This window comes from Zootoca vivipara, chromosome 2, assembly GCF_965207765.1.
Source record: "Zootoca vivipara chromosome 2, rZooViv2.hap1.1, whole genome shotgun sequence".
Taxonomy (NCBI): domain Eukaryota; kingdom Metazoa; phylum Chordata; class Lepidosauria; order Squamata; family Lacertidae; genus Zootoca; species Zootoca vivipara.
Window position 1 is genome coordinate 16704343 of NC_142584.1, and position 13463 is coordinate 16717805.

Here is a 13463-nt window from a genome sequence, read left to right on the forward strand (position 1 = left end):
CTCCCTCGTGGTTTGGATTTATGGACTACTTAAAATGAGGCTGCCTTTTAAATTTTAATATTGTATTTTAATCTGTATTTTAATTAATTGCTTTTTATGTTTTATTGTAATTTTATTGGTGTTAGCCGCCCTGAGCCCGGTTTTGACTGGGGAGGGCGGGGTATAAATAAAATTTTATTATTATTATTATTATTATTATTATTATTATTATTATTACTGTCTACTCTATCACCAGCTAGCTAATCCTTTCAAGCATGTGTGCTACCACTGAACCATTGTTCCTTTCTCAAGCCGCTTTAAAAAATGATGGTTGATCAATTGGCATCAGCCTCCTCTTGCTTTCTGTTGCAAGTGCTCCTGGGAGATCAGGGCACTGACTAATGAGGTCTATGAACTCCCAAGTTTACTCTCAAACCCTCTCTAAATGCGTCCTGATCAAGTATTTCATGTAGAAATAATGATCAAATGTTTGAAGGGAAATAATTTTTGCATCATTTCGTCTCCTTTTCCTTCTGATTGCAGAACTTGGTGATTTCACGAAGAATTTCCAAATATTTCTAATGACTTGACTCAGCAAGTTCAACCCCACATATATTCCGGTGCTAGAGCCGTACCGGCTTTCTGCACGGGAACTGCCACGTGAAATATGACTCAGCAAATGCAGAGCCTGCAGCTTTCCCAGTCGAAAAAGAACAATCCTCCGTCTTCTCCCAACGCTGCTAAGCGACTCTATCGGAACCTCTCAGAGAAGCTGAAGGGAAGCCACTCGTCTTTTGATGAGGCCTATTTCAGAGCCAGATCAGACCGCCTCAGTCTGCGAAAGTCTTCAATGGTAATTTCTTCATTTACCCTCTCAAGCAATTATTGTTGTCATACATCAAATTAATCATGCATTTCTCTAAGTTTAGATCCAGTAGTTCGTTCACACCCATCTCTAGTAGGTATCATTTCTCCACTATATTTTTACCCTCTCTGGGTCTCTGTTTTGTTTACAGAATGTTGGATATTATTATGAGGAGCAGGGAATGTAGCTGTAAATGTACAGTGGTACCTCGGTTTACAACCACAATTGGTTCCGGAAGTTTGTACTTAACCTGAAGCGTACTTAACCTGAAGCGAACTTTCCCATGGAAAGTAATGGAAAGTAGATTAATCCGTTCCAGACGATGAAAAACACCCCCTAAAACAGCAATTTAACATGAATTTTACTGTCTAATGAGGCCATTGATCCATAAAATGAAATCAACAAAACAGTACAAAATGAAAATGTGATTTTTTCCTTACCTGGGCTGATGATAGTCATTGTTTGGATGGGGGCTCAGGGTCCTCTTCCACATCGGAGCGCTTCCATGGCTGCGGCCCAGCCGCGGACGCTCCAATGCCTTCCGGGAAGCCGGGCCTTCGCTCCGATGCCTCCATGGAGGCCGGGCCTTCGCTCTGGGCCTTTGTGGAGCCATGGGAGCGCCTCCGCAGGTGCGGCCCTGTCTTTAGGCCTTTGCGGAGGCCTCCGTAGGCATTGGACACCTTGAGTTACCGTGTTTCTCATATTATAAGACATGTCTTATATTTATTTTTTCCTCAAAAATACACACTATGACTTATTTTCAAGGGATGTCTTATTTTTTTCCTCCTCCTCCTGCCACGGCCGGCATTGCTGCTGCGCCTATCAGTGTGTCTTATTTTCGGGGTATGGCTTATATTCCTTGAATGCTTAAAAATCCTGCTATGGCTTATTTTATGGGTATGTCTTAAAATATGAGAAACAGGGTAGTTACTACCGGGTTACAGTCGTTCGTAAACCGGAAATTCATAAACCGAGATTCCACTGTATGGATAAACACTTTGGGAGGTAGAACATTTTGGATTCCAGGGAAGGTCCTTTGTCCACTGGGTTAGAAATATATATCTATATGAATGGGTCGAAGAAGTGGGGAACCAGCTCCAACCAACTAAGCCAATGGTTAAGGATGAGTGAAGTTAGATGTTCTACAACTCCCATTGGGACTACAATGGGACCTATGGGACTACAACTCCCATAATCACCAGCCGTGGACCCTGCTGACTGAGGCTGGGAGAGCTGGAGTCCAGTAACATTTGAAGAACTGCAAGTTCCCAATGCCAGAGTTGTAGGCCATTCTCTGTTTCTGGGTGTGGGGTGAGCTGGGGTGGATTTAGGGGAGTGTGACCGGTTTGGTTGCACTGGGCACAGAGCTACAGGGGCACTGGAACATCAGAGGCAGGAGGCACCAAATTTTGGCATCACATGGGGCATCTTGGAATAGGCATAGATTCAAGTATGGTAGTGGCCATGTAAAAAAAGATGTACATTTTCTGGTTTGGGGTGTGTGTGTTTGTGTGTGTGTGTGTTTTTAAACTTCTCCGTATCAGATATGATGAGCATGTACATGGGTCCGTGATCTTAACTGTGAATATTAAAGTGTATGTTCATAATATCCTATTTTGATTATTATTAATTGATACGTACCTAGTGCTGTCTAATTTTCTTTTTTTGTTAAAAAATATATTTGGTTTTACAAATTAAAATTTACACTCATACCACGCATCATAATCAAAAAAAGAAAAAAGATTCCCACAAATCTTTTGATTTCCCTCCACCCCTCTGTGGATTCCATTATTAGTCCTTTTCTACTGCATCTTTTGAGGGACGCGGGTGGCACTGTGGGTTAAACCACAGAGCCTAGGGCTTGCCGACCAGAAGGTTGGCGGTTCGAATCCCCATGACGGGGTGAGCTCTCATTGCTCGGTCCCTGCTCCTGCCAACCTAGCAGTTCAAAAGCATGTCAAAGTGCAAGTAGATAAATAGGGGGAAGGTAAACGGCGTTTCCGTGTGTTGCTCTGGTTTGGCCGCATGACCTGGAAGCCCTACGCTGGCTCCCTCGGCCAATAACGTGAGATGAGCGCCGCAACCCCAGTCAATCATGACTGGACCTAATGGTCAGGGGTCCCTTTACCTTTACTGCATCTTTTATCGTAATCTGGTTTTTAAATCTCCATTATATCTATAGTTCTTGTTACATTACATGTATTATTGCAATCCTGCTAATGATTTTAACTGTTTACAGTGGTCTCCAAGATAAACTATAAATTTCCCCCATTCCTTATTGAAGTTTTGGTCTTCCTGGTATCTGGTCTTTCCAATCATTTTTGCCATAGTGCTGTCTAATTTTCATGTTGACTCGGAGATCACAATTTCTCTTGGTATTACGGCAGTCTGAAGGAGATGGTTCGTTTCCTTCCTTCCTTCCTTCCTTCCTTCCTTCCTTCCTTCCTTCCTTCCTTCCTTCCTTTATCTTCCTTGACTATCATCATGGTGTATCTGGGCTACTAATTCACCTAAAGGACCTGTGGAAGCCACAGGGTCAAATTGTCTAATGGCCAGAGTGCATTCAGCTCTGGGTATTTCAAACAAATCACCTCTCCTCGGCAATAACTTACATTAGAACTATCACCTGAAGGAGATGGTGCCATCGTAAAGGAGACAGTGGAGAAGTGTGAAGGACAGGACTTCAGCACCAAGACTATGGATGGTTCAGGACAGTGGCAGAAACCAGCATTCAGGGGCAGCTACCCCCCTCTGATGAACCATGATTTCTTTAAAAAGATCGATCGAGCAAGCAAGTTTTTAACATTTGCAGAACCTGAGATACGAGACAAATTGGGCAGTATGTGTTGCTCAGTTCCCCCATTTACTTTGGAGGATATGTTGATGATACTATTATTATCATCATCATCATTGCAAGAGTATACTGGGGTTACGACTGCCTATTTTGCTGGATGCTTTTGTTATCCCATCCTTATCCTCCTCTCACAATATCATCCTCATTCAACTCAGGATTTGTTATCATCATTACCATGATGATCAGAGCACAATATAGGTAGCCTGTTTAAATTAATGGCCCTAGCGAGTCATTCATTTCAGTGAATCTGCCAAGAGCAAAATTTACTTGAAGTGTGTGTGTGTGTGTGTGTGTGTGTGTGTGTGTGGATTGTTTTGTATCTCATAACTATCACCATAGCACAAAGCTTAGTTAGGTAGTAAGTATTGGCGCTGTGTTTAAAGCACTGAGCCTAGGGCTTGCTGATCAGAAGGTCGGCGGTTCGAATCCCTGTGACGGGGTGAGCTCCCGTTGCTCGGTCCCAGCTCCTGCCAACCTAGCAGTTCGAAAGCACGTCAAAGTGCAAGTAGATAAATAGGGACCGCTACAGCGGGAAGGTAAACGGCGTTTCCGTGTGCTGCTCTGGTTCGCCAGAAGTGGCTTTGTCATGCTGGCCACATGACCTGGAAACTATACGCCGGCTCCCTCGGCCAATAATGTGAGATGAGCGCGCAACCCCAGAGTCGGTCACGACTGGACCTAATGGTCAGGGGTCCCTTTACCTTTACGGTACCTATTTGTAAAAAAATGCAAATCTTCAAAGTTCACAGTAGCTTTGCCCCACCTGTCACTGCATGCAAGAATTAATTTCTTTTACATAATTAATTTCTTTTACATAATTCACTCAAATGACTGAGAAGGATACAAATTTTCCTGAGCTGTGCCATTTGAATCTGCAGGCATGGGATTCTGTCACATAAACCCTGTCACACACTCAAAGAAATAGGCTAGATCAGGATAGGGAGAGAGGGGAGATTTGACTATAAGATCCCAAACCCGCCATCTGTAATGACAGTTTGTGTAAACGAAACGTTTGTCGTTCTTTGTTTTATTTTCACATAATGTTGATTTTGTGTCAGTTTCGTTCTTAGAAAAGATACTAAATTGAAATCTCGGTGGAGCTGCACATTCTTTGCAATTTTCACACTCTCACACACCAAAAATGTGCCTTGTTCCATTTTGTTCCTCCTTTTAGGAGGATTGTGGGAGGGTGTAAATACCAATGGAATATTTTATCTTTCTGCCAAGACGCTGTAAGAGTTTATTTTGTGCTATAGTTCTAATCACAGACTAAGACCCAACTATTTTATTTCCTTCAACCCAGGAAAACACATTAGACGTCGATAATGGTTTTTGGTCACTGCGACCTGCCCACCTCCTTTTCTTTACCAGACCCAATCCCAAAAGGGAAGACTAGCTCTGATTATAGATGAAATGATTTATGCTCGCAGTTTCTTTTCAGATTGACTCTTTCCCTCAAATAATTTGAGAAATCGCCAGTATCCACATCCAACGACATCACAGTAAACTAGTAGCTTTCTAATAAAAACAAAAACGGCCATTCAATATCACATTACCTTTCAGTTGATTCTGTCAGCCAACGGGCATCTCAAGATAGTGCTAGCTAGGTCTGTCTCATATGATTTTTCTAGAATGGAGCTGAGATCTGTTCTGGAAAGCCTCCTGCCCTTGTGAGAACCTCCCAGGTTTGGGTCCATATTCTGTCTCTCGTCCTGCCTTCTCATCCCTGTTTGCAACACAAAAATGTAGTCACACCCATGTATTCTGCGTGCGATAAGACATTTATTGTTGTTGGAGGAGGAAGAGGACTGCTACTGCTGCTGCTGCTGCTGCTGTTGTTGTTGTTGTTGTTGTTGTTGTTGTTGTTAATAGCAGTATTATTATTCATCTCTGTGTATTCTATCCCGAATGGATGCTGCTGGGATGAAAACAAATGTTTTGAGTTCCCAAAGTTATAGTTCAACTTCTCAGGGGAAGCCTGAAACCAACCCACAGAGAAGCCAAAAAAAGAAGCAGCAGGGGGGAAAAGAGTGTGAGTTTGAATTGAGAATCTTTTGACAGACTGTTGACAACAGCCATGCAAATATATCTATTTATAGTGGATACAGTGGGGGGAAAGAAAGGCAAGAGAAAAATACAGTAGAAGTAGGTGCTAGGAGGGTCCTCCTCTTCTGTCTTCTGATCTTTTTATATACCTATGAATAATTTTAGACATGTTGAAGTTTACTGGGTGCCCATTGTGGGTTGTGATACATAAGTAGCAGTGAAGTACAACATTCCATGCTTTCCTAGAGCGGACATGCAAGGGGATGTTTGGTCCAGCCAGTCAGAACTTCCTGTTTCCTCCTGGGCTGGGACATACTTCCTTTGCATGTGACTAGAGGTGGGTGTGACCTTACCTGCCCAGGTAACAAAAGGGCAAGGCACGCAGAACACTCTCTCCCTTTCTCCGTCGCTGGACCAGCAGCTTTTTAGCTAGAGGTGCTCTGTTGGCCGGGAAACTGAGAAAACGAATGCTCAACTGAGTGATCTGTGACCACTAATGTTAAAAATCTGGCAATGGAAAATTTCTGTGGAGCTCCCCTTGCCTTGATGCCCCAAGCACATGCTTATTGTGCTAAATGGTAAAATTCAGCCCCAACAGAGGACAAAGGGACTATTCTCATATGGGATGGATCCACTTTGTAACTAAGTCTGCCTTCAGGGATCCATCTGTGAACTGAATGTGTGAGTGAACTTCTTTTATACAGTGGTACCTCGACTTACAAAGATGATCCGTTCCACAGCCGTCTTCGTAAGTCGAGGTTGAAGTGAGGTCGTAAGTCATAATGTCGAAGTGTGCAGACGGCACATGTGCGAAGTGCGATTCTGCACTTCTGCGCATGCGCCGACCACGCGTGCTGCACTGCGCAGGTGCAGATTGCACGCGTCGGCGCGCATGGCGAAAAGACTTCAGGGGTTGTTGACTTCGGAAGTCGAAACATTTGGAAGTCAAAGCATTCGGATGTTGAGGTATGACTGTATACTTTTTATACACTTTACAGAAGATTGTGGTGTGTTTATTCTTTTAAGAGGGGTATAAGGGGACTTACCTGGAATCTAATATTAAGAGGCTTAAACAAGCCTGCAACCAGCTACCTGCTGTGCATTTAAAAGGGAATGTAAAACTCTGCTAAGTTATAGAACTTGCTGGCGCAAGTTAGAAAGGATATTATTAAACAATATATCCTTTCCTGCCTCCCTGAAGATTCCCACACCCATGTTGCACCAAATCCACTCATGCTTTCACTTGCTGCCCTGTAACTGCTCATTTGCCCCCACCAACTCAGAGGACTGAGGCTGAGCAGGACAGAGCATTGGCTTGGGGCTCAGCTTTGGAGTAGAGGATGGCTCCAGTCCTTGATTTCCCCCCCACACATACACACACACTGAAACTCCCTTTTCTAGCCTAGAAATGACTAGCTGCTGACTAGTCACTTCTCCTCAGGATAGGAAATTCATTGGCACAATAGTCTTCAGGGTGGGAAGTAGTGATCGGACCAGAGTACCCTAAAGCCAATTAAGCCAGCATAAAGATGCCATTCTTCTGGTTGTAAAGCAAGAGCATATGAGGGGAAATTATTTGGCCTGGTTTGTCCACGGTAGAACCAACTTTGTTTGCCCAGACAATATTGTCACAATCTTCCCACAGAGCTCCCAACATGCTCAACCTCAGCTGGGCCTTGCTGTGGAAATAACTCTCTCTCTCTTTTTCTTCCAAAACTAGAACAATGCCACTAGCTAATTATCACAAAGGGATACTGAAAAGGAATTCTGCAGAACTTGGCAAGGTACCACTGCAGAGCATTAGAAAGATGTTCTTGTAAACAAAAACCTGCAGGCCATTTTATGTTTCTGCACCTGCTTCTCTCCTGTTCAATTAAAAGATGACGTGTTTCTTCACTGCCTAAGCCTTGTCCTTTCCTGCCTCACTTGTGTACTTAGCTGCTGTGAACAGGAAGATTTGATTGTTCTTTTATGGGCTTGAACAGTCTGTTGTGCAGTGCTAGTACCTCTGTCCCCATCCGTTGCTGTCCAACCTGCATTTATTTTCTGGATGCTTTTGAACTACAAAAAGGTAAAGGTAAAGGACCCCTGGGCAGTTAAATCCGGTCAAAGGCGACTATGGCATGCGGTGCTCATCTCGCTTTCAGGCCAAGGGAGCCGGCGTTCATCCGCAGACAGCTTTCTGGGTCATGGAACCAGCATGACTAAACCACTTCTGGTGCAACGGGACACCATGACAGAAGCCCAAGCACATGGAAACGCTGTTTACCTTCCCGCCGCAGTGGCACATATTTATCTACTCACACTGCTATGCTTTTGAACTGCTAGGTTGGCAGGAGCTGAGACAGAGCAACGGGAGCTCACCCTATCACACACCTGTCACAGTTGCTCTGTGCATCAATAGCCATTTAGTCCTGCTGGCCACATGACCCTGAAAGCTGCCTGTGGACAAACACCGGCTCCCTTGGCCTGAAAAGCGAGATGAGCGCCACAACCCCATAGTCGCCTTTGACTGGACTTCACCATCCAGGGGTCTTTTACCTTTACCTTGGGAGCGATGAGACCATGCTGGCCACATCTGCACAGAATAATAACGGCTGGGCTAAATAAACCATCCTCTACATGAATTTAACACCAGTGTGGGCAGCCCATTTGTTCTTCCCTTCACATAAATGGGTAAACTGAGAGTGGGGTGCTGAATCTGACCAGTGGGCCATATCTTCAGGGCCCCGTTTCTCAGCACACCAGGTGGGCGGGCGCAGCGCGCAGCGCAGCTACCACAGGCGCAACAGCGCGGCGCACCCTGGCAGCCCGGCACCCTGGCGCATTGTGCCACCCAGCTTTGCCTTAGGGCCGGCCCTGCGTATCTTTATCTTCCCCACACCTTCATGAGCCAAGTTTGACAGGCGAGTGGGATTATAGCAACCTAGTCATTGCTTATCTGGATAGGGCAGGCATCCCCAAACTTCGGCCCTCCAGATGTTTTGGACTACAATTCCCATCTTCCCCGACCACTGGTCCTGTTAGCTAGGGATCATGGGAGTTGTAGGCCAAAACATCTGGAGGGCCACAGTTTGGGGATGCCTGGGATAGGGGGTGGAGGTGTGCGAGGGCATGTATAAACTAGCCTACTGTACACAGGTAAAGCTAGTGTTAACTTTTGAGTCAATTAGGGAAGCTTTTAATGTTTAATAAATTATTGTACTGTATTTTAATATTTCTGTTGGAAACCATCCAGAGTGGCTGGGAAAACCCAGCCAGATGAGTGGGCTATAAATAATAAATTATTATTATTGTTATTGTTATTATTATTATTATTATTATTATTATTATTACTACTACTACTACTACTACTGCTGGTTCAGTAGAAGTATTTTCCTCAGGACCACAAAAAGAAAGAGTTAAAATAACCCCCCCCCCATCCCTGCTCTGATCCTGATCCCGTTAACTATCAGCTCCCCCAGGTGACGCAATTTGCATTTTTAAAAGCCTACACATTAGCTGCAAAGGCATATTTAACATCAGCAGTAGTTTGACCTTGAATATCAGGTCCTTGCTTCCCTTTTTTCCCTTCTCAGAGTGAAAAAGCAATGGCTATGTCTCCTCTGCTTCTATACAAACTCAAGGGATCTCAGCTGCTCAATCCACAGAAGATCAGATTTGCTTAAATTGATAAAAACCCTTTGAACTGCCCAGTAAATGTATTTCAAAGTGAATAATAAAACATGATATAAGGCTTTTTTCCAGTCATTTGGGGGCATCTCTTGCCCAGAGACCTAGAAGTGGTGGTGTGTGGGTTGGTGTTGTTTTTTAATAAAAAAAATGAATTATGCAAGATAATGCAGAATTCACTCCAACAGGCTGCTGTTAAGACCAATAATTTAGGAATATTGTTAAGACTGAAAAGGCATCACAGAGGTGACATATCTCATCATAAAAGCCCCAGACTTGATTCAGTCTCTGATTCAGAAGCTGGAGGTGAACCAGAGATTAAAGTGACCTGAAAATGAGGAAATAAAAGCCCTAATCAGGCTTTGCCTGAAGACATGAAGACTTAAAATGTGGAGGGCTGAGAGATGCACACGCAAGACTCTCACATGTTTAGTGCAGAGCTCTGAAAAGGAGAAAGCCTTGTCTTGTCAGGGTTCCTGATTGTAGAAAGGACTCTAAATGTTTGCCCTCCACATTTAAAGGTCTTGCATGTTCAGGCAAATTCCCAGCTCCCTCCCAAACGATACTTTATTCCCGCCCACCCCCCAATTGTGACAAAAACCTTTCTGTTTGGGCTGTAGCGGATAATTTTGCTGATTTTACAGTTGCTGTTTTATTATGCTTTTATATCGGGGTTTGATGTGATGTTTTATGATATTTTATCATCGATCATAATTGAAACTGCATCCAAAAGGACCCCTAGGCAAATTCAGTGAGGGAGGGGTCAGGAAGCAAAGGAGTGGAAGAAAAAAAATTAATAGCTGAGCAATGGTCCAAGTGTTTAATTATCTCCCTGTTCTTCTGCCCTTCATCCCAGTGGTAGCCTGGGACAGCTAACAATACAAATTTCAAACACAGTCATGGGTACAGAAGGAAAGAGAAAGAAGTAGAAAAAGAGATTGAACTTCTGTATCTGATTTATTTATTTTTTGTATAATTTTTTTTATTTTGATTTAAAAGCCATATTAATACAATGTGTTGTTTAGTCGTTTAGTCGTGTCCGACTCTTCGTGACCCCATGGACCATAGCACGCCAGGCACTCCTGTCTTGCACTGCCTCCCGCAGTTTGGTCAAACTCATGTTCGTAGCTTCGAGAACACTGTCCAACCATCTTGTCCTCTGTCGTCCCCTTCTCCTAGTGCCCTCAATCTTTCCCAACATCAGGGTCTTTTCCAAGGATTCTTCTCTTCTCATGAGGTGGCCAAAGTATTGGAGCCTCAGCTTCACGATCTGTCCTTCCAGGGAGCACTCAGGGCTGATTTCCTTAAGAATGGATAGGTTTGATCTTCTAGCAGTCCATGGGACTCTCAAGAGTCTCCTCCAGCACCATAATTCAAAAGCATCAATTCTTCGACGATTAATACAATACCAAACTACAATACAACTAAAGGAGCCAATTATTCAATACCAAATTAAACAATTTTGTTTGACTTTCCGTGCTCTGTTTTTTTGGGGGGGGGTGGGGGGGTTGTTATTCTTCTTTTGTCCTGCTCCAAAACTCTGATTTAGTCCAAATGCATCAGTTCCGATATTGATCCTTTATTTTATTTTAACAGTTCAGGCTGTTGAACTTCTGTATTTGAAACTACTTTGTGAAGAACCCAAGAAGTCCAAAACACAGTGGATATTAATTTTTTTATCCTACCCCTTTGATTATGACTATTATGTCATAATATGATATTTTGTCTTGTTGGCTGTGGAGATAAACAAACCATCAGTTGCACCATTTTGAATTTAAAACACACACACTCCTCCCATGGTTGCCTTTTCTGATGTTCGCAAGCCCTGCAAGACACATATCCCCTAAAACTGGCTGTGTGCTTTCTTTCTCTCTCTCTCTCTCTCTCTCTCTCTCTCTCTCTCTCTCTCTCTCTCTCTCTCTCATTCACAAACACACACACAGACAGAGAGAGAGAGAGAGAGAAACTGTATTACCACTTCTCAAACATGCTTCTTTGTTTTAATATAATACAACCAGCACGGATTTCGGGCTAGTGATACTTTAGTTCAAGGGTGCGGAACCTCAAGTTCATTGGTCAAATCCTGCCCTCCAGTCAAGTCTTTCAATTCTCCGCTCAGGATTTTCCACCGGCCATACTCCCCCCCCCAACCATACTCCTCACTGATCCTGGTCCTCACCACCCTGCTCACATGCTTTCAGTGGCGGAGGCGGGGCTGGTGCCCGTTCCAGGGTCGTGGTGTGCCTCCTGGGGGTATGACGCGCCTCCCGGGGGGCCGTAGCACGTGTTCCGGGGGTGTGGCGTGTCTCCCGGAGGGCTGGAGGGCGGGCCCCTGCAATGGCGCCCCTTGGAGCCCGCCGCTCGGGGCGGCCCGCCCCCACCGCCCCTATCTTCCTATGCCCCTGCATGCTTTGTTTGGCTGGAATATGTCATTTACCTGTAGCAATTCATCTTGCTCGGGGTTGGTGGCAGGGGTGCCAACTTGAATAAAATACTGGGAGGGGCTAGTCGCGCACAACATTCGAATGGCAATGCCCATCAACTATTTTATTGTGTGGGCCCAAGCCCCGACAGCCCGTAAGAGTCGGCTCCTATTGTTGGTGGAAAGGTATTTGTGCACATAGAGACCTTTGGAGAGGGTGGATTGTAAGCTACTGTAAGGTAAAAAGGTAAAGGTTAGGTCCATTGAAAGGCAACTATGGGGTTGCGGCACTCATTCTCCACTTTCAGGCCGAGGGAGCTGGCGTTTTCGATGGACAGCTTTCCGGGTCATGTGGCCAGCATGACTAAACCGCTTCTGGCGCAACAGAACACCATGACTGAAGCCAGAGTCCATGGAAACGCTGCTTCCTTCCCGCCGCAGGGGTACCTATTTATCTACTTGCACTGGCATGCTTTCGAACTGCTAGGTTGGCAGGAGCTAGGACAAAGCAATGAGAGCTCACCCCGTTGCGGGGATTTGAACCGGCGACCTTCTGAGCAGCAATCCCAAGAGGCTCAGTGGTTTAGAAGACCGCAGCGCCACTACTGTACAAAATTAACAGTCACATCAATTGCTCTGCCTGCCCAAAAAAGTTGTATCGTGGAGGAACATCACTCTCAGGTTGAAAAAGGTTTTGCTTCCTTGTTTTAAGTGTGTGTGTTGTGTGTGTGTGTGTGTGTGTGTGTGTGTGTGTGTTTGTGTGTTTATGATTGAAAGAATAAAAATGTGAGAAGAGATGCTAAGATGCACAGTTATGTTAACAGCTTTTGTGTTGTTGTTGTTTTTTTAAAAAAAAATCTCGTGGATGAACAGAACTTTCAGTGCTGTGAAGCCATGCTGGAAGCTGTGGAGCAGCAAGACCTGGACGCTGTCCAGATTCTCCTCTATCAATACACACCCGAGGAGCTGGATCTCAACACTCCTAACAGTGAGGGGCTAACTGCACTGGACATCGCCATCCTGACAAATAATGTGCCTATTGCCAAGATTCTTTTGAAGGCTGGGGCAAAGGAGAGTCCGCACTGTAAGTATGGCAGAATGCGTACTGTAGCTAAATTGTACAGAAAAGGGCCAGGCAAGCACAGTGGGGAGTTGTGTCAAGACATCAGGAAGCCAGGTGCATGAGGACTTGCTTATGGTAATCGGCACCACAGAGAGAAAGATATCATGTGGCAAGGCCCAGGCATGATATGCAGAGGGTACAGTCCCTGGAGATTCAGAGCCCTGTAGCCCATGTTTAAAACCCATTAACATGAGCGGAAAAACAGAGGCTAACTTGTAAATCATGCATTAGGTTATTTATGCAAACATGCTTGCTTCGAAGTATCTATTATCCAGTAATAGACTTTTTTTAAATAAAAAAATAGCTTGAAAATTGGGCACAAATTCCATTCAACTCTAGCTGTAACTGGATAGATATGTGTGTCATCAGACAAGCTTGCTTTTCAGAACCTTCAATTGGAGACCCATACACCTATTGCTTTTTGAGAAGCTAAATTTGCTCTAAAATTGCTCTCCACCAGAAAAGGGCCATATCAGGAGTCAGCAAACATTTCCAGCAGGGG

General features: G+C 44.5%; 1 protein-coding gene across 1 annotated transcript in view; it reads left to right on the forward strand.

The window, feature by feature from the left end:
* The first annotated feature begins 527 nt into the window (after positions 1-527).
* The window catches only part of ANKFN1 (ankyrin repeat and fibronectin type III domain containing 1), a 105065-nt gene continuing 92129 nt past the window's right edge, over positions 528-13463 (forward strand). The window contains exons 1-2 of the mRNA XM_060272003.2: positions 528-832; positions 12712-12922. Of these exons, the coding sequence (XP_060127986.2) occupies positions 647-832; positions 12712-12922 (397 nt within the window). The 5' untranslated portion in view covers positions 528-646. The remainder of the gene's footprint in view (positions 833-12711; positions 12923-13463) is intronic.